This window comes from Hesperophylax consimilis, chromosome 31, assembly GCF_061612785.1.
Source record: "Hesperophylax consimilis isolate HC1 chromosome 31, BYU_Hcon_1.0, whole genome shotgun sequence".
Taxonomy (NCBI): domain Eukaryota; kingdom Metazoa; phylum Arthropoda; class Insecta; order Trichoptera; family Limnephilidae; genus Hesperophylax; species Hesperophylax consimilis.
This window is the reverse complement of record NC_142866.1, coordinates 4,052,623-4,075,363: the sequence shown is the minus strand read 5'-3', so window position 1 is coordinate 4,075,363 and position 22,741 is coordinate 4,052,623. Positions and strand designations below refer to the sequence as shown.

The 22,741-nt window shown below is 32.0% G+C and overlaps 1 protein-coding gene across 1 annotated transcript in view; it reads right to left on the bottom strand.

Moving 5' to 3' along the window:
* The window catches only part of LOC149409353 (uncharacterized), a 43,347-nt gene extending 21,282 nt beyond the window's left edge, over positions 1-22,065 (bottom strand). Inside the window, exons 1-12 of the mRNA XM_089649781.1 lie at positions 22,058-22,065; positions 20,455-20,674; positions 20,067-20,230; positions 19,474-19,650; positions 19,153-19,384; positions 18,266-18,415; positions 15,683-15,774; positions 6,966-7,140; positions 6,207-6,344; positions 5,466-5,595; positions 5,171-5,255; positions 2,620-2,803 (exon numbers count right to left, since the gene is read on the bottom strand). Coding sequence (XP_089505907.1) covers positions 2,620-2,803; positions 5,171-5,255; positions 5,466-5,595; positions 6,207-6,344; positions 6,966-7,140; positions 15,683-15,774; positions 18,266-18,415; positions 19,153-19,384; positions 19,474-19,650; positions 20,067-20,230; positions 20,455-20,674; positions 22,058-22,065 — 1,755 coding nt within the window. The remainder of the gene's footprint in view (positions 1-2,619; positions 2,804-5,170; positions 5,256-5,465; positions 5,596-6,206; positions 6,345-6,965; positions 7,141-15,682; positions 15,775-18,265; positions 18,416-19,152; positions 19,385-19,473; positions 19,651-20,066; positions 20,231-20,454; positions 20,675-22,057) is intronic.
* Between the last annotated feature and the right edge of the window lie 676 nt (positions 22,066-22,741).

The window sequence follows — 22,741 nt, the reverse complement described above, 5'->3', positions numbered from 1 at the left end:
CAAAATATTTTCTAATTCTAAGATTTTATTTCGAATGCATTGTACATTTTGATGCATTATATTGATGGTTTTTCCGGCTCTGGCGGATAACTCTTCATGGTGAGCAGGCGAACTTTGTATGTTATGGATGTAAAAACTCTCTTCGTTATCTGATTGGTTGTCCGAAGATAATTTTATGTTACTGTTTACCATAGAGCAGGTCTTTAGTGACATAAAAAATCAATTTTCTTTTTTTCCGCTTCAATTTTTCTCATGTGCACAGAACATTCATCACTCCAAGCAAAATGGTCAGTTGGCAGTTGTAATTTTAGTCGATCATTCATTTTCTTGCAGTTAATGCATTGGATGTCGTTTTGACAGTTTTCATTGTCGTCGTCATGTGTTCCGGAACAACGAGTGCATGCTTTTTCATTTCTGCAATCTTGTGATTTGTGCATGTAGCCATTGCACTTGTAACACTTTAAAAGTGAAATGTTGTCGAATACTCGACATCTATCCCATCCAATATTTACTCTGCCTTCTTGTAACATTCTATGGTATGTTTTTCCGTCAACTTCCGCGAAAATGATGTAGTTAACGTCACCTCGTTTCGTTTTGACTTCTTTTATAAATTTTATTTCAATTTTTGATTCAATTGTTTCGAGGTAATCATTTTGCATTTTAATTTTCGATACAATTTCTTCCGGAGTGAATTTATCTGTTAAACCAATGATTTTTAGTTTAGGATTCTTAGGTTTAGGTGTATTCACGACATATTTTCCTCCCATCTTTGAGATTATTTGCTCCTCCATCTTCTTTGTTGCAGCTGTATTTTTGCATTCTACGATTACTGCTCCTTGTTTAAAATTTCTTATTCCGGTGACACCGAAATTAACTGGATCTATATTTTGTTTTATTTCATCCTTTGTAACTGTATTTTTTTGTTGTTTATCTTTCGGCTTAACAATGACTATTGGTTCATGTTTTTTGCAGTTTGGTGGTTCCACATTATTTTTGTCATTTCTTGTTATTTCCGCATACGATTTTATTTCCGCATTTATTTTAATATCTTCAATATTTTTGTCAATTTTAGTTGTGACAGCTTTATTTTCTTTAATAATTAATTCTTTGATCTCACAAATATGCTTGGCCAGTGGTCGTAAATTTTTTAACTCTCCCCTCATTTCAGACATTTCCGTGTTCATATGGCCGACCAAATCAAATAAGTTTTCCATAACAACATAAATAGTTTCTTTTTGTATTACAGATATCTTTCCTTTACATTCAATAATCGTTGTTTTTATTGTATTAAGATATTTTCTTACTGTTGTCATTGCATTTCTGTTGTTAGTAAATATAGGATCCAATTGTAATGAATCATCACTAATTTCCCCTGATTTGTTCGGGCTTGTAGTGTAATCTTCAGGATCAGACGCAACCTCAGATGTTGTGCGTACGGCACGATTCCTTCTTTTACTTTGATTAGGCGATCTTGGCGTTAGACTAGATGTCCCAAATGGGTTGGCTTCATTCATTGGAGAATCGACGTTAGGCATTTTTTTGGTGTGAAATATTCAAATTTAAAATAAAAATAGTCTTTGCCGGTCTGCACCTCCCATAGAAATATGTTTCTCAATAATTATTATTGAATGGCACTAGGATTAATTGACAGATGGCGTAAGTATGATTATTGTTGTTAGCTTTGAGTTTGTGTCAATAGATGTCACTGGAGTGCTTTTATTTTTATTTTTTTAAAGTTTTTATTATTTCAAAGTTATAAATGATAATAATTTCTTTTTATTTTTTATTATAGTTTTATTTAAGTTTGGTTTAAGTTTAATTGTTTTTTCACAGTAACTTTCGTTTCCGTGGGTGTTGTTGGTATCAATGATTTGACAATTTAATCTGGCAAAAAGACACAGCGTAACGGCGATTTGCACTAATCTAACTGTGTTTAGTTATTTAAAACTTTTGCGCACTGTATTTAGACGATAGTTGTTATTTAAATTTGATTTTTACGTGGGATTTCACAGATATCACATTTAACACCTAGTTTTTTCACGATATCGAAGTGTCACGGCGATTACCAGAAGTGGTGTTTATTTTAGTTTTTTTATCACTTTTAGGCACTGTTTTAGGCAAAATTATCCATGAAACTGATATTGTATGTTCGAATTTGATATTAGAAGTCGGATTTCGCTAATATCACGCTTTACACATAGTTTTCTGGGTTTTTATAGGAGCTAAAATTTTGACATATTCACTGTTTGACGTTTAAGTAGTATTCGGCATCGGATCAAACACTTTGCTTCAGTAATACTACACTCATCTCCTTCCTGAAAGATGTCACTTTAAGATTATAGAATACCAAGAAGGTAATATGATAAGCCAACAAAATCCTAAACAAATAAAATACAGAATAGTGGAAAAGTTCGGTGACAATGAAATAAGTAAAAACGAATTATTTCTCTCTGCGATCAAATATCAACGACTTTTTTTATATTCATCTTGATCCATCCTAAGGCGTTGTCAGTACCAAAAACACACCACTCTAATTGGGATGGGTTACGTTAGGTTAAGTTTGGTGAGGTTGATTGTGAATATATGAGATGTTGTTTTGGAGTGATTATGATACTATACCTTGGCAACAGGTGTCTCCACAACGACCGGCACGCTGGGTCCGGTGTCGGTGACAAGGAGCGGCGGCTGCCCCTCGTCACTACTCATGGAAATGGTGCGATGGTCCGTGGATGTATCCGCGCTGCCTGCGCGCGTGCCGCTGGGGTGCGCGCTTGTGCCCGCCTCGTACGTATCATAAGACCCGCTGAAATACCCCAATCAAGTTAGATAACACTTAAAATTAAATTAGCACCTCTAAATATGTACGTGGTTTGTCAGGATGTCATCTTATTGAGAAATTCAAACAAACCAACAAATTGTCGAGGAAAACATGAATATGCGGTTTACGATGGCACATTATAGACAAAAAAGTAATAAAATTAGGTATACCTATTGCAAAAAAAAAATTACTTTCGCAGTTTAAAAATGTTTAAACTCAAGTTTGTAACTGAAAAAGGTTGCTACTATGCGTCATTCTTAATATTTGTAACTAGCTGATGCCCCCCGGGCTTTACGCAGAGTTTATCGAAATTTGGTGTGTACATCTTATTTTGAATGTCAAGTGTGCAAAATTTCATCAAGAAGCATCCAAATTTTGCTCTAATGGGGGGGAGTGGGATGGGGTGGTTTCTAGAAATTTTATGTAGACAGTTTAAAGATCAAGTATGTGAAATTTAATTAATCTCGTAATAAAACCATGGGTTTGTAAAACAAACCAAATCCATGCCACGCGTCACAGACACTCTTCTTTACTTCTTCAGATTTCATATCAATACAACACGCCAGGGAAATATATCATATAATTGTTTATATAATAAAATGTCAATGCTACAAAGGCTTTTACTATTCATAATGGTCATGAATTACCTAACGAGTCAAGAAATGAACAGTATTCTCAAGACTATGCTTTTTGCAGATGATGTAGTAATGATAGAAGAAAATCATTGTGATCTACAAAATAGCCTGGAAAGGTGGAGAAAGATCCTGGAGGATAATGGACTAAAAATTAGCAGGAAAAAGACGGAATATTTGTATTTACCATTTGAAGACCCAAATGCTGTAACTCCTTCGATGCAATTGGATGGAGTAACATTAGCCAACTGTGACTCATTTAAGTATCTGGGCTCACTCATCCACAGAGACGGAAGATGTGCAGCGGATGTCAACCATAGGATAGGAGTGGGATGGATGAAATTTAGATTCGTAACAGGAATTTTGTGCGACACGAAAATGCCAATAAAACTTAATGGAAAGACATACCAGACTATTGTTAGAACCGCGATAATGTATGGCTCCGAATGCTGGACTATGTTCAACTCCTACTCTAAGCAACTCGAATCAGCAGAAATGCGAATGCTTAGATGAACGGCAGGAGTATCATTAAAAGATAAAATTAAAATCTCACGCATTCGTGGTAGCCTGGGTGTCACTGACATAAACAGTAAGCTAGAGGAACGACAGTTAAGATGGTATGGGCACATAAGACGGAGACCACCAGACCACACAGTGAAGCAGGCAATGTCTATAGAGCTTCAAAGACAGTCATCCAGAGGTAGACCAAAGAACTCCTGGATGACCCAATGCTCCAAAATCCTACAAAGAAACGGCCTAGATGAAAGCGACACTCAGAACCGAAGAAGCTATAACCTGAGAACTAGAAGAGCCGACTCCAACAGCCTACCCAGGCAATGAGTTGGGATAGTGCTAGGAAGAAGAAGAAGAAGCTACAAAGGCTTTTACTGCAGTGATAGATCAATAAAAATGTCAAGGTCATGAAATTGACATGATCATGAATTTTGCAAAGATAACATTTTTTAAATTGTTTAATCTAACCTGTCAGTAAAATATTTAATGTTATTTTTCCAATATAAATACCAATTATTTTATAAATATAGACAGTGGGTTTCAACTATACTAGTAATAATTAAGTACTACATTTTTTTATGGATAGCATGTTTCATTGTAATGCTCGCGATGGTATCTCGACAGAACTACTTCGAACATCGACGACCAACTCGTCTGGGAGGTGTTAAATACAAAAACTGTGTACCCTTCCATAAAGTTCTTGCCTATCTAATTGGCTCATCATATTGTATTACTTATCAACCTAAAAACCCGGCTAAAATTATATCCATGTAAAGCATGCCTATTATTTTAAGGAATTTTTGTAGCTTGAACAGTGTTTTTGCATGAACAAATAAATTTGAATGCAGGATGTGTAATAATGTGTTGTTATATCTTCACGTATTGGGTTGTAAATTGTGTTGTTATGATCTACTGTTGTATTTTAAACTGTGCTGTTATAATTTCTTCTATTGTGTTGTAAACTTTGTTGTTATGACTTTTACTATTGTGTTGTAAACTGTGTTGTTATGACTTCTTCCATTGTGTTGTAAACTGTGTTGTTATGATCTTCTACTATTGTGTTCTAAATTGTGTTGTTATGGCTTCTATACTATTGTGTTATTAACGGTGCCTGGTTCCAACAAACGATTTTAAAGCGAGACAGGCACAGTACATCACCTATATAGTGAGGTTTAATTAAAGATGAATTCATAATATATTTTTCAACCTGTATGACTGGTGCAAACTGGACATGCGGGAAGCCCTGGAGCTACACGGCTTGGAGAATGCGTAATCTTCCCGCACTTCAACACCTGTAAAAAAAAATTAAATCACTGGATGTAGGTGCTATGTCCTAGGCATCTATCAAAGGGTAAACGATCGGATAAAACTGACCATTAACGATACAAAACATTGTGAAATAATAGGTTAGGTTAGGTTTTTTTTTTTACTTTTCTTAAATTTTGCTGCTTTTTTTTTAAATTTCATAATTTAAAAGTTAGTTTCTTTATTTATTTTTTTACCTTCAGGCGGATATTGGTCTATCGGCAGGTTTGCACCGTACACCATGGTGCGCACCCTCTTTCTCGCCGCCTTGTTAATGGCTGGCTGGATGGCTTCCATTGGCTCCAGAAGTACCTCTTGGGAAGAACTCTGAAAAAATAGCATTATTTATTAGAACTTAACAAGTACTTAGCCTTAAAAATTACCAATAAGTAGTGTTATTGAAACGGATAGCAATCTTTAGAGCAATTCTTCATAGCGGAAAACACGCTAAACACACATTTGTTACACGATAAATGGTTGTTTCTGCGGCTAGTTCTTATGTTCAACAGCTCGGCTGTGGAGAGGAATAATTTGCAGGCTTCTTAACAAGTTTCTTTCCTCAAAACGACCTTCTACACAGCATTTCCAAAGATGCTTTTTTTCTCGTGTCATCCTTTGCGAGACGTAAAATAAATAAATTTGATAAAATAACGACCACAAACGACAAAACTTCTAGGTACTGTAACAACCTTTTAAAAAACAAACCAATTTATAAAATATTTGATTGTTATATAAATCTACGGTTTTATTCCGAAACTGATGATAATTTCAAAACAAGAAGAAGAACAACGCCGTTGACTAAGTTGTAATACTAAGACGGGGCAAGTTGTACATAAAATGAATTAAAGGATGACAACAAATTTTAAATTAATTGATTAATTCATTTTTTAATTAAATAAATTTTAAAAACGTACTATATTTATATAACGTAACTTTACCTTCTCTTTCTTCTCCGCCATGTCGGACTCTGATTGCGTATCGGAGTCTAAATCTTTAAACCCCTCCTCTGGTGCTTTGATGATCTTCTTTAGCAACGTCAGACATTGCTGGGATTCCCTCATTGCAAACAGCCACGTCTATAATTTAAATTTTTAATTTTTAATAATGATACTGCTCTTTGCGAGATGTCATCTTCTTTTTAGATAAACTATTTGAATTTCACTTATGTTTTCGGTAAAGAATGAATGTAAATCTTGGAAGCGGAAATAAAACCACTTTCCGAAATCTGATTAAGCTTAAACTTGTCAGATCGACTCGTTGTCGATGACAATGCCTTTTTCAACTTTTGGTGGCAATCACGCACACACTCGCGAACATATACCCCTTTTCTCTGAAATTCGATGACGTTACAGTAGTTAATATACGAAATTAATGTTGGTTCTATCCGATTGGCATTGGTTGAGTTCCACTCCAGAAACTCCAGTTTCTGTGTTGGTTGGTTCAATACTAAATTGTTTATTTTAAAATACCCATATATTTATCATTTTCCATTGATAGTGTAAATAAAATTAACAGGAAGATAAGTGTCTAAATACCGTCTAAGTTACTACCATCCCGCTGCTACCATTCCTCGAATATGGCATCAAGATTTTGACAAAAATGTCGTGGGATGTCGGATGATCTCTCTCGAATATTTGAGGTATGGTGGCTTTAAAAGGGAGCTATCAAGAGTTAAACGTGTGGTGACCTCCACGAACCTTCAATGGTGCATTGTTGGGATCCTTTGGATTGTTGAGGTCATACATAATAAAGTAGGAGATAGCCACGTCAGTCTCATCCACCACAATCCCTACAATGTGAGCTAGTTCCTTGACGCCATCCTTGATGTAGTAGTTGGGATACATGTTCACGCGGTCCATAAGAATTTTGGGTCTGCAAAATAGAAAACAAACGAAATAGAACCTCAGTGAAGTCATCAATAATTTTTTTTTTTTTTTTTAAAAAGAAAGACAAACATTCCCGGGTTACGAATAACCCAACAATGTTTGAAAATCTCCTACTACCACCACAGAAAGCCGAAAATGTTGCTTGTGTTGTGATGGAGGACTTAGCCAGCCGAGGAATCGAACACGCGACGCTCGGGTGAGACCCAAGCGCTATGCCCACTCAACCACTGACCGGTCAAATATACTATAATATATAATATAATCAATATAAAACATTACAATATGTAATTATTGATAGCAGATGAATATGAAGTGAAAACGAAGTGAATGCTGAAAGGAAACGAAAGGTGGTCAATAACTTAAAAGTGTTTGCATAAAATATCATGTTTTTTAATGTCGCACGATATATAATTAAGTGTTATGTCTATATTCAATATTTTTTCCTATCAGTACAAAGGTAAACTGTGAAAATCATAGATATCTTAAGTAGTGAAAATATAATAAAATTTGATATATTGTGTATAGTAGTCCTGTAATGTTCCTTACGGCAATATTTCTAAGAAGCTAAGAACGAAAACATTTTTTGAAAATAATATCAAGCAAGATAATATATTATAATAGAGATAGAGAAGTCGTATGAGGTCGACAAACGAATGACCACTTTTTGGGACAACTGTACAAGATTACGAACGCATAAGGCAAAACTTGTATAAAAAACATATTTAACCATACAGCCATATTTTTTGGCATTTTAAGCAGTAATTTAATTTTTGGAATAACTTAATGAGTAAAACCTCAAATTGTAATATTTAATTATTGAAGACTATATTAGCGATTGCTAAACGAAAATCTGAAACAGAAAAATCAGAAAAAGATACGGTCACATCTAGGACAGAAAGAAGATATGTTTATCTAAAGACGCTGTCTTGATTGTATTTAGTTCAGGTTGAATCTTGCGATCATACATAAAGATGGTTGCCAATAAAAATATGCGGTGAGAAAAATGAAGACAATATTGGTGGTTATTTATTATACGAAGTATGATATAGTTAAATATGACCGAAGGAGAAAGGGTCCCATTACCTCAGTTGGTAGAGCGGTGCCCCGGCAAGGCAAGGGTCCTGGGTTCAAGTCCTAGATGTGACCGTATCTTTTTCTGTTTCAGATTTTAGTTTAGATTTTCGTCTTCAATAAGTAATTTAATTTGTAACCGAGTACGTTTTTCATTTCACAATTTATTACAAGCGCACAATATCAGAACTACCGACGCGGGATTTCTAATTCAATTTAAAATCGCAAAAATTTTAACTTCAAATCAAAATATTTTACATAAAAAATCGACTGAATGGTTTGAATACAAAGTGAACTTTTTTATTGCACCCTGGCGAATAACACGAAAAGTTCTCCCTTGTTTTAGTTTCCCTACTCGGCGCTATTGACTATGGCGCTATTTTAACCAGGATATTCTCAAATTTGACTAATCAATATTTTATTAATTCACATCCAGCCTTTAAAAAAATATAATTAAAATTCAATAACAAAAATTTTACGTTAGTTTAAAAATAAATTATGCAATTATAGCATTCGTTCATTATTTACCTTACTACAACCAAAAACCCTGGTTTTGCGGTGACCCATTGATTTTATTGTTTAAGGTTAAACGCAACGCTCGTTGTATTCTACGTGTTCACAGATGGCGTTAATTAATTAATTTTGTTTAAATACGCTTTTGCAAGGTATTGCTTTACAATATTAAGACAAATCATTTGTTTGCGCCCGTATATACGCAATATGAATATGAATCAATAGTTTCGTTCGTTTAAAGACTTAATTCTTTCGAGAAAGGCACACAAATACAATATTTTACCGATGATTCAATCCAATATTGTATTTGTATGCCTTTCTCGATAGAATTGAGTTATTATATGGACAAAACTATTTATTCATATTCATATTGCGTATATGAGGGCGCAAACAAATAATTTGTCTTAATACTGTAAAGCAATACCTCGCAGAAGCGTATTTAAACAAAATTAATTAATTAACGCCATCTGTGAACACGTAGAATACAACGAGCGTTGCGTTTAACAAAACAGTATTTAGGATATGGAATAATAATATTTATTGCAACAGCATTAGAGATAACTTACAAGTATGTGTGGGGGTAGCCAAATAATAGATTACATTTGTTGCAGGAATCGAGTGGCAGGGGTGCATGCTTCCTTGCGTAGAGGATTTAATTAACCCGGTTACATATTTTCTTTTACATTAATAATGGATTACTAACTTTTCCCCTTTACCCGGTTTGTGGGCTTCGTTGGAGTGAAATGTTTTACTATGTCTACCGAAAAAACGAAAACCTGTAATTACCTCAATGTTCCACTTTTAATTGACTTAAAATATTGTCTGTGGTTTTGAATAAGATCATTTTTTATTACGACCACGTACTTGACCATTTGTTCATTTAACCCTTCTGATGCCAAATTATATAAATAAATATGTAAATAAATATATATTTCTTACGTTGTAAATTAAAATGAGGTAAAAAAACTAAATTCTTTCAAGAAAGGCATATAAATACAACTTTGGATTGAATCGACACAATATTGTATTTCTATGCCTTTCTCGAAAGCAATGAGTTCTTAAACGAACGAAACTATGTATTCATATTCGCATTGCAAAAGTACGGGCGCAAATAAATATTTAGTCTATTATTATAAAGCAATACCTTTCAAAAAGCGTATTTTGATAAAATAAATTAATTAACGTCATTTATTAACAAGTGGAATATAACAAGCGCCAAGTTTAACTTTAAGGGTATAATAAATGTTACGTTTACCCCTAAGGGAAACGCCACATACGTTGTAATCTACGCGTTCATAGATGGGGTAAATTTCAACTTTTGCTATAAAATGTAAAGACGAATTTTACCGAGTTTGCGACCGTACAAACGTAAAATGAATATGAATAAATAGTTTTTTTTTTATAAACACCCAATTCTCTCAAGAAAAGCAAATAAAATATTGGAATGAATTAAAGATACACAATATTGTAAAGCATAACTTGCAAAAAGTGTATTTTCATAAAATAATTAAAGTTACGCTAACTATGGGCGCGCAGATTATACCGTACGTTACGTTTACCCTTAATATTTCCTGCAGACTGCAGGTACATGTTTATCAATCGAAAGAAGAAGAATTAATATACAATTAATTTTAATAATCTTCTTAAGTTTGAAAGAACATAATATGAGTTTTAAATATGGATAAACAAAATTGTTGCTAGTAAGAATGAGCATCAAAATTTGTCCACGTTGCCGGTTATTTTTATGTGACAAGTAATTTGTTATTATCTTTCAGCATCTTATAGTATTATTATGCCAGCGTCTGGACGGTTTAGGCCCTCTGATTGGTCAAATTCAAATTGTGTGTTTCGGGTAAATTCCCCATAGGAAAATATCTTTGCTGAAAATATCGTTCCTTGAAAAAGTCAATCCCTGCTTTACCGGCCGCGGGTTTTTAACTGCTAGTTTATATAAATTACTGTAATTTCTCGGTTACCAGTAGACGCGTTGCGCGGTCGTTCGTTTGTTTCAGGGGCAATTTTACTACTTTGATAATCTAATTTTATTTGATTATTTTCAAAAATGCAAGGCAATTGAACGGTGTAGTATTGATGAATATTTATAAATGGTAGAAGAATTCGGTGATTTCCGAGGATGACATCGCAAGATAAATTGAATCAAATTCTTGAGTCGGGTCATGTCAAGAGTGAAGAATTAAAATAACAGAAGGATTTGTATGAGACGATATATGAACATGAATAAATGATGTTAGTTATAAATTGAAAAAAGACAGTCGCCCAAATGTACCACCATATACTTTTTGTAAATTTATTTAGTTTATGTACAGCCGCTGACAGCTCGCTATTTCTCATAAACCACGCATGTAACAGAAATATAGGCTACACATGAAGCTATAAGCAGTATGATTAATTAGACATTGTCCCATATTAAAATGTATTTAATATTATTTGCATTTCGCTAAAATGGTGAAAACTAATAACTAAGGTACTTAGAAAAAATAGACAGATCGCAAAAATTGTGAAAAAAAATCGGAACTCCTCTAACGATATGTAGTCATACACAAATGCAATGAAATAACATAAAATATTTAGTTTTTTATGAAATCAGGAAGAAAATTAACTTAAGTAAGATTGGTGCCAAAGTGATTGGTGTTAATGCGATATCTAAAAATAGAATACTTATAAAATGTTCGACAAAGTACGATGCGGAAAAAATGAGTAAAGCTATCGGAGACGAGTTCAAAGACATCAGTGCTACAGAAATTAAAAAGAAAAGACCAACTATAATACTTAAGGGCATTGCTAATGACTATAATAAGGATGATATTATACAAGATATAATCGAACAGAATGAAGATATCAAGGATGTGATGATAGATAAACCAGAAATTGAGATGACCTTAAAAAAGATCTTGAAAAACAAATATAATAACACATCTAATTACATAATAGAAGTTAGTACTGAAATAAGAAGAAGGCTAGTATATACCGGTAAAATCTATGTGGGATACCAGAGAATACAAGTAGAGGATGCCCACCCTCTAGTGCAATGCTATCACTGCCTGGGCTTTGGACATACTTCTGTCAGGTGTCTTCATAAAGAAAAGGACAAACCATTGTGTACACACTGTGCTGGTGATCATTCCTACAAAGATTGTGCTAACAAAGATAAAGAACCTAAATGTAAAAATTGTGATAAAAAAAATAAAAAAATGAACTGGAATATTGACATCAGGCATTCTGCAAACGATAAAACGAAATGTATTGTGTTTAAAAAAATGAGCCTTTTAGCAAAAGAAAAAATAGAATATTGACTAGAAATAAGATTAAACCTGTCTCAAAGTAGATTTAGTGTTATTACATTTTATTACATAAATATCGTTATAAAAATTATAAAAAATCACAAATTTACTAACAAAAATAACATTATTATATTACATTATTTTTTTAATAGTAATATCATAACGTCACCTTCAACAACATTTTTTTGTTTACTTAAACATGCTTTTTTTCACTGTGTACTATATTTCACATTCATAATTATAAAAACAGCTTTTAAATTTTTTTTAAAATATGAAAAATATCCTGAAATAACACTAGATGTGAACATACAGTTTATTTTATATTTATTAAGCCTTTATCAAAAATTACTTGTACCAATTAGCTTCAAATACAATCAATTTTATTTTGTTAAATATTTAACATTAAATTCTTCAATTTATACTCAAAATATGTCTGTTAAACAAAACAAGAAAACAATTAATTACCATCACGAATTAAATGGCGCAGAATAATTTTTCTTATATAGATAATGATAATGAAATAGAAAGTAGTACAGTAAATAATTTAGAAGATTGGATAAAAAAACAAAACATAAATTCGTCTGATAATCTTGTTTGTATTCAATTAAATATTAGATCTATACAAAAATATTGGGATGTGTTGCATATATATTTAATTAATTGTTTGAAGCATATTGACATTCTGATGCTATGTGAAACATCTATTCAAACTGAAAGTATGTGTATTTACAATATTCCTGGATATAATGCATATAACTACTGCAGGACTGATAAGTCAGGAGGAGGTATTATATTGTATATAAGAAACAAATTTGAATTTAGACTAAAAACATTAAAATCAATACATTTTGAAAATATATCAGGAAAGCTCATACTCCAGGACAAAACTAAAGTCAATATAATAGCTATCTATAGACCTCCTAATTTCAGTAAATCTTCATTTCTGACGGAATTATCATCATATCTTGAGACAATTAATAGTAAGGAAAATATTATCTTACTTGGAGATATAAATCTTAATTTGCTTGATGAACAAGATAATATTGTAACTTCGTATGAAAACTTACTTACTAACCATTATTTAACTAAATGCATCAATGTAGTAACCAGAGAAGCTGTATCAAATGGACAAATTACTCGCACGTGTATCGACCATATATTTGCCAAATTTAGAGGCAAGAAAATAACAGCTTGCGTCTGTGAAAATAATATTGCCGATCATTTTATCACTGCTATTAATATAAAATGTCATAAACGTCAGGTAGACTTTGCAAATAAGTATATTCAAATCATCTCACAAAAGGATATTGATAGACATATCAGAGATTATAACTGGAGTAATCTTATAGAGGATATGGATTGTATTTCATTATATGAAAAAATAAAATCTTTATTTAATAAATTTTACAAGAGTAGTTCTAAAACGATAGTGCAAAAACCGAAAACACGACCTTATGCAATAAATGAATGGGTAAGCAGTGAATTATTATGTCAAATAAATAAAAGGGATAAACAATATAAAAAATGGAAAAGTACACCAACAAACAAAACATATGAAACAGAATACAAAAAATCACGAAACCTTGTCAATAAACTTATAAATAAAGATAAAACTAACTACTATAATAATAAATTTAAAAACTGTTTTAATGATACAAAAAAAACCTGGGATGTGATAAATAATATTTTAGGACGTAAACCCAAAAACGATTGTGATGAAACAATAACACGATATATGTTAAAAGATAGAACTGAGGATTCTGTGTCAAATGATTTTGTGAATTACTTCTCGGATAGCATCAGCAACATGTTACATAAATGCAATCACAAAGCTACTAATATTGTACTGGAAGAACTGCCTCACAGTTTATTTATACCAAGAGCTACTATAACTGATATTGAAAACATTGTTTAAAAAATGAAAAACTCTAAAAGCACAGGTATTGACAATATAAGAATGTTTGATTTAAAAAGAAATATAAAAACTCTTGGGCCAATAATTACTCATTTAATCAATACGATAATAAAGCAAGCAAAAATTCCACAAGAATTTAAATGTAGCATTACTAGACCAATATTTAAAGGTGGAAAACACATTGAACTGGGAAATTATAGGCCTATTAGTATACTACCTGCGTTAGAAAAAATTCTCGAAAAATTTTTATCAAATAAATTAAATAATTACATTGAAAAATTCGCTATCATAGATCCAAATCAATATGGCTTTCAAAGAAAAAAAAATACTGAAAAATTACTGCAAGATTTTTCAAATTACATAAATAATCAATTAAATAATAAATTACGTGTTATTGTGTTATTTATCGATAACTCTAAAGCTTTTGACACAATTAACTCTAAAAAACTGCTAGAAACCTTAGAAAAAATTGGAATAAGAGGAAATGTGTTAAATTTATTTAAAGATTATCTTAGAAATAGAAAAATATGTACCAAAATAAATAATACTTTTAGTAAAACAAAGAATGTATCTGCAGGAGTTCCACAAGGTTCCATATTGGGGCCTACACTATATATAATTTATGTAACTATAATGAAAAAACTTTTCTCTTTTGTTAAACATTTTGTATTTGCAGATGATACGGCATTGGTCATATCACATAAAGATCTAAAAATTGCAATTGAACTCATGCAAATTGACTTTAATCAACTTTGTAAATGGTCACATGATGCAGGACTGTTAATAAATGCTAAAAAAACCAAAGTTATGCATATAAGATCACCTAATGCCAGATTTCAATTTAATCCTAATATTATTTCTCATAGTTTTAATTGCATCCATAAAAATATCCCGACTAATTGTAAATGTGAAAGTTTAGAATTAGTCACAGAATATGTCTATCTTGGTGTTACAGTAGATTGCTTTTTCAAATGGGACAAACATATTAAAAAAACCTGTAAAAGACTCAGATCAATTGCTGGCAGAATGTACACATTAAATTTTTTCCTATCAATTGAAACACTTAAAATAATATATATGTCAATGGCAGAATCTATTATAAGATATGGATTAACCATATGGGGAAATACTAGTATAACCAATCTGAAACAAGTCCAAGTTGTACAAAACGCAATTGTAAAATTACTAGTCGTCCCTAATATTTTTAAACAGAGACATAATACACCGTTGCTGTTTCAGAGTGCCAAAATTTTACCTGTTAAGGCTATACTATGGCAAAAAATCATAATTCAGTATATATTTACCCCGCAGCATAAAGAAAAATTAGAACATAAATACAGTACTAGATTCACGCGCAATGACGGGTTAATAGTTCCGAAATTTAATAATAAATACGGACAGAGAACGTTTGAATACAACATACCGAAGATATTTAATTTATTACCTGATACTATAAAGCAATGTAAATCTATGAATAAGGTTAAATATATGGTGAAAAATTGGCTATCGGAAAAAAATAAATTATTTTAATATGTATGAAAAATTGTATGAAAAATTGTTAATTCTGTAGATATAAGATGTAAATTATAACTTTAAAAAATGTATTTGAAACTAACTTTAAGCACCTGTTGACAAGCCAATTCAATCGGCTTAGCAGGACTTGTTTGTTGATATTATGTATTAACTATTTATTCAATAAATAAAAAAAATAAAAAAAAAAAACTTACCGGATGACTCGGATAGCTTGGGACTTCTTTTTCTTGGACCCGGCAGAGCACACCAGGAGCATGTCACTGAGTAGTATCCCGCGCACCTCACACTAGGAAAAAACATCAAGGAGTGAGATATACCTATTTATAATGAATGTAAAGTGAAGGGAATAGATTACCAATTGTTTTGGAGGTAGACAATTAATATTCAAATTTTCATAAAAATATATATATCGATAAAATTTAAAATTTCATGTAAAATATTCACTGCAAAATCATCTAGAAATATTAAATAAATTAACAAACTTTGTGTGTAGTGTAATAATTATGATTATTTCGGTGAAATATTGTAATAGTCATGACTATATTGATGAAATAATCATGATTATTTTGATGAAATAGTTTAATAATTATTATTATTTTGATGAAATACTGCAATAATCATGATTATTTTGATTAAATGGTGTAATAATTATGATTATTTTGATTAAATAGTAGTGCATAATATTTTTTTCATCCTGAAGAATCTATTGGTTTTGAAACATGTTGATTATTTTGATTAAATAGTATTGCATAATATTGTTTTCATCTTAAAGAATTAAGATGAAAAATAAAAAATAAATAAATAAACCAATAAATTCTTTTATTGGTTTTGATTATCTATATCTTAATTATTTTGATTAAATAGAGGTTTATGTTTTTTTTCATTGAAAATAGGTACACCATGAATTTTCAATTATTGAAGAAGAAAAAATTATATTCAAAATAGTTATTTTCTTTATTTTTTATTCTTCATTAGCGCACCCACTAATAATAGTAGTATCCATATGAACATAAGAAAATCATAATATTTTTTTTTCTCTGATTTTTCAGAAAAAAACTATTGTATATATAAAAATATATCGAAAATTTAAAAATAGAACTGTTTCTTGGTAGGTTTACTAAGGGTGTTACATTTCTCTTTTATCTGAAGGTAGTGATTATTTCTTAACATTAGATTAATTAAGTAACAATAAATTAAACATAAAAATTAATTCGCACAAAACGCATATAATCGCAATGGTTTACAAAACATTCATAATTACACGCAATATAATAAGCTGTATCAAGAAAAAATCAATACTTTTAGGTAATTATTAATAATGTTCGTCAAATTTACATGGTTAAACGATATCCTTTTAAAACTTCGTATAACTCATTAAAAACAAATAATATAAAACAAACAAAATATATAAGATTGCCAAGCTGAGAAATAGTTCGATTCAAAGTCAAAAAAATGATAAAAAATAAAATTATGAAAATATTAATAAAATAAACCATTAAAATAAAACTTCCGCTAATTTCTCCCTAATAATTGACAGATTTCGGCGGTGTTTTCTCTAACAAAGTAAAACGAAATGAAATAAGAAATTGGTTGAAAATTTATCAGAACATTATAGTTTTTTTACGTTAACCACACAAAGGAGGCCCTGAGGAAAATATTTTCCCTTAGGGCCAGTGACATCTTTTGAGATGCTGTGTGGAGGGTCTTTTTTAATGAAAGGAAGGAGAGAAAGTTCTGGGAAGGTAAAAGGTTATGAATATATCTCTCCAACTTCAATGCACGGCGATGGGTCGAGATAGTTCATGACTCTTTCCTTTAGATACTAATTAATTTGGGTAAAATCATGGTTCCTGTCAACATTTTAACAAGCTTTCATTATCGTCTCTCTCTCTGAACTAAACATCCAATGAACTAATTTTTAAATGAACGGAAGAGTTTTTATGTATAATAAAATTATTAAGACATTTTTAGAAGATATATGAACATAAAATAGGAGTACTTGAAAAGTTGTTCTATATCATGTAAGACCTTGTAAAGTTTAGATACCAGATATTCGCAAAACTGTTGTGATTTTAATTCGTGCGTATAATTTGTGCATATAAATTAAAATATGAAATTGTTACACATTTGGTTAAAAATATTAAGCTGTAAAAGTATATTCTTAATGGCCACTGTAAAAATTTTACAAACCAAGCGACGATATTTTACCAATCCATTTGGTCGATTCACAAAATCTTCATTCCTCCAATCTACAAATAAAACAACTTTTGGACAAATATTGAATATTCAATATTTCCCTATAAAATTATTTGATATCCTCCCTCTTGCAATAAAAACCATTATAAAATTAATAATCGACTTCACGGAATGTGGATACGGGAAGGAAGGAAAGGTATAGATATAATGCTGCAACCTAACAAAGATTATCGTCTACGCTGGGTTTTCTTCTACCTTTAGCATAATATTTTTTTTGTAATATTTTAATACGCTTCAAAAAATTACTTTAAAAAATTAACATACTTACAAAAAAAACATGACCTACTTTATAATTCTTACACAAAACCATGAACAATTCAATTCCATGAAGGCTGTTGGATTTCGGATGTATTACACTAAATGGACGTAATTATAGATTGCAAGTCGTGCCCGCCATCACGTTCGCATAATAAAAAATAAATGCATTCATACAATAAAAATAATTAAAAAATACAATTAACATGAACAAAAATCATTTTCGCTGTAAATAAAGATAATTTTGTGGTCACGCTGTTATTTACCTTAGGATCTCTGTTATCTTTGAACTTGATATCCCCTTGAAGCAGGACTGTGCGATGGTAACGCGGCTCGTAGTACGGAATTTTTGTCTTTAAATTAATATTGCAGTGGTGCCGAAGAACCTTCTCTACATCTTCGTCTTTTGCGTCCGCCTGAAAAATAAAAGCACTTAAAATATAAAAAAAATTATCCACCTGTCTAACTATCTGGCTTGTCCAGGCCTCAAGCAAGAGACCCTTGTTTGGGTAATGGACGAATAAAAAATAACTTCTTTTGATGATTATTTGGTTATTATTAAGAACCTGAAGAATCAAAAAAAAAAACATGAAACGAACATTGTCGAATTGAATCGCGAGTCTAAATTTAAATGAGGGGACTGCGGGCGGTTGTTCCAAACTATTTAAATTGATTCAAACTATCGATACTATCGTTGTGCACAAAAATGTTTTTCAAAAGTGTCTCTTAAAAATGATTTGGCTGTAGTTAGGTTGACTTGCAAGTACCGGCAAATCATTTGAAAGAGCGCAGGTCTAGAAGCAATCCGTTTAAATTGTGTTTTTGACAATGTTTTTTTCAGTTTTTTGTTACATTCATACACTGTTACAAAAATAAGAAAGAAATTCAATGTAACTATAAGTTCTAATCACGGTTCTAACCTTTGTACTTTGTAAAATTACTGTAAAATTCGTATTTTTAATACGAATTTTCATTCAAACGGCAAGCATTGAAAAGCTAATAATATATTTTTTTATCCATCCACTCACCACCACACAACCAAAAATTTCTTTAGAGTGATTTAGCAGAAGATAGTTTAGGCGTTTCAAAAAGCGCGTTTGTCAAAAAAAAATTGATAATCGTTATTATTTTCATTATTTTGGTTAATACTTACAATTGCGTCGTAAGATTCGATAGTTTCTATGAGGGCATCCATATCATCGAGTTCTGCGACGTAGCGAATCTTGCAGTCAATGGAGGAAATGTATTTATTTACACTGATTATAACCCTCTTCATCGTGGTCATGTCGGGTTCTAAATCAGTGTGGTTTTGCATTGCTTTCAAAAGCAGTGAGTATTTGGTTAGTCGCTGCATGGGTTTCACAAGTAAATCGGATAACTTAAGTCTGAAAATAAAGATGATTTGATCAGTCTCATCATCATCGTCATCAGAATCATTACCATAATATACTTGAGATAATCTTCAAATGTGTACCTCTTGCATTCTTTTTGGGACTCGCACCAGGTCAAGTAAGCCGTGTAAATTGGGTTGGTCTCCATCAGATGCCTAGTGTAGAGGCTAGTCCGCGCCTGAGATTCTACGTATTCGGTGTACGGTTGGAACACCTCTCCGAAGTTATAGAAGGTATCGTACAGAAAATGTACGTTAAAACTGGAAAAAGATTAGCAACCATCAAGTTTTAAAAAAGATTTCACCCAGCGTCTATTTTTTAACTGTTAATACTTAGTGCAAAGACTGTCGTATTAATACAGTATTTCAAAATATATTTTAAAATCTTGGCACACCTCGCACAAATGTTCAAATCTAGGGTCGTAGACATTTTAAAGACAATAGAAATAAAAATAATATTATTAAAAGTAAGATTAAAATACACTTTTTTTATATAACATATGCTAATCGTGGTACACCGTTAGAAAATAAAGCAATTATGTACGTAACTTTATGTGTTTTTCATTATTCAAGGTAAGCAATTAGATTACTTATTGAAGTATTAAAAATACAAATAATAAAATGGCAATATTTAAATATTATTTGCCAAAAAAATGCAAACAAAAATTAGATCTAACCAGTTTAGTTCACTAACGCCGATAGTTAACATCGGGAAGATGGTGTCGTTCCAGAACTTCAGGTTGACATTTAAAATATCGATCAGATTGGAGAAGATCTTGTCGGTGTCAACGTCAGTCATTATGTTTTCCTTCTGCAGTGCAAGGGCGACGGCCAAAAACAGCTGTAACAGAAATTAAGATTTTTTAATATGGATTTTTGGGGATATGGTAAGGAGACAATGAAAGATGATGTTGTGTTGTGTCACAGCGTTTATTCTGAGTTAGTGGAATTGCGCAGTTAAGAGATGACTGGGACCGATGAGTATAATACCAAGTGTAGACGGCGATGACGGCGATGGTGTGGTCGAGGCGCGGGTCAGTGAATCGACACCGCGTTGATAGAGACCGGACTTGTGGATGTGTTCAGCACTGGTGAAGACGTGGAGTCTTCCAGGTACTCCAGTGTAAACGTAGTAGCCGAAGGTGCGATGCTATTGTCGGCAGATGAGCGGGAGCTAAAGGCCGGCGGCGATGCCGCGGGACCGAGGCGCAGACCGGCGAAGTGGTCACAGGGTTTAGGTGCGTGAGGTAAGCGCTGGCCAGGAACGATGGCCGGGGCCAGGGCGCTGATGTGATCCCGAAGAGTCTATATTAAATTGTAGTCCATGCAGAGCCGGGTGTAGGCGAGTAGGTCCTGTAGCGGTGGGTGAAGAAAAAACGAGACGCGAAAAATTATCTGTTAAATTATCTTAAGCCACTTCAACTGCATATACATCCTCAATTGCAAGTGCCCTTGAGGTGATTTCTCACGAAAACGGCGCTATATAAATTTTCCAAATATTAATTACCATGTTGTACTCCCATTAATTTGAGTAAAAATAATCCCATAAAAAACAAAGTTATTATAGAAACAATAATAACTAGTGGCTTTTTATCTGGGCGTATCGCTATTAGATGTAAAGCAGATTTTGGTGTTTTCGTTATTATATTTTGTTTGTATCGTGTGGTGGTATTCACGCGTATATCTTCTTTGTAAAATAATCTATCTTTGTAGAAAATTACTACCATACTTATTAAAATTACACGTATGTATGTATATTATTTGAAAAGTTTCATTGTTTGAAATGACGATAGCCAGGTAGGTGCCTACTACTATTTCATTTTCCCTCCCCAATATAATATATAGGTACCTACCCCAAATGGGGATGCCATAGTTCCACTGGCTTCGGACAGTTTGGCGTACGCCCTTGTTCACAATAAAAAGGGTATTGTATACGGTACCCGAAAATTACAAGCCAGAAACAATTTTTTCAAATAATTTTTTCGACAACTAAGGGTTAAGGTTTAATTATTGAAGACGATATTAGCGATTTGTAAACGAAAATCTGAAACAGAAAAATCAGAAAAGGATACGGTCACATCTAGGACTCGAACCCAGGACCCTTGTCTTTCCTGGACACGCTTATATTGTCTTCAATAATTAAATATTACAATTTGAGGTTTTACTCAATAAAGTTATTGTGAAAAATAAAAAGTTAAATAAAAGCTTTGGAGACGGGTCGACCTTTCGACACACATTAGACCGATTTATTTTAAATTTGACCTGAAAATTTCGAACTTCGGACTCGATTTACTCGAAAAAAGTGAATCAGTTATTTCATTTTCGACCTAGTTTCAAATTATTATTTTAATTGGACTGAGGATTTAATCTTCCTCCAAAAAATTGGCTTTAAAACTGCTATGAACTTTTAAAATGTCTTTTAAAACATAACAAAAATATATGTGTTTTTAGTTTGATTGACGATTGAACGTTCCTTCCCAGGTCAACACCGCTAATACCTAAGACAAATCCTAATTGGATGGTACCGAGATTTATTTCGTATATACTAGTATAATGATATACAATTTCAAAATAATGCGTGTGTGTGTGCGTGAGTGCTACCAAAAGTTGATAGAATGCAATAAGTCTATGTGTAGAGTTTCAGCTTTAATTGATTATTTAAAAATACGTTAGCATGTTTAGTCAAATAAGATTTATTTGGTTTTCAACACAAATATTTTTTTAATATGTACTTGCAGGAAACGTGTTTAACTGTACAAAAAATTGTCATACTTACGTCCGTTAATGTCCTCATGTGAGTGATATATGAAGCCTCCGTGGTAACAAGCTCGAATATAACGCGCTGTCGTCTTATTTCTTTTGTTTCGGGAAGTTCTAAAAATATTAATAAGGTATTTGTAAAATATACTACAAACTCTTCAAAATCACACAATGACCATTAACCGAAGTATTTAATAAACGGATTCTGTACTCCTCGAGATATTGAGTCGCAGCAGGCCTGGACGCTGACTCAGAACATTGCACAGACGAATAATAATAATAATAATGACAATAATAATAATAATGGTTTAGATCAAAGATACAAATCAAATTGATGATTTGTGTAGAAAATGTTTGGCTTTTCCGGAAACTATAGAACATATTATATCGGGATGTTCTATATTAGCACCGTCCGAGTATACATTTAGGCACAATCAAGTTTTAAAAATAATTCACCAAAATTTGGTAATTAAACATAACTTGATTGACTGCCGTAATGTAGTACCATATTATGAATACGAACCAAATTCATTTTTAGAAAACGAATTTTATAAAATATATTATGATAAAACTATACTAACAGACCGACCGA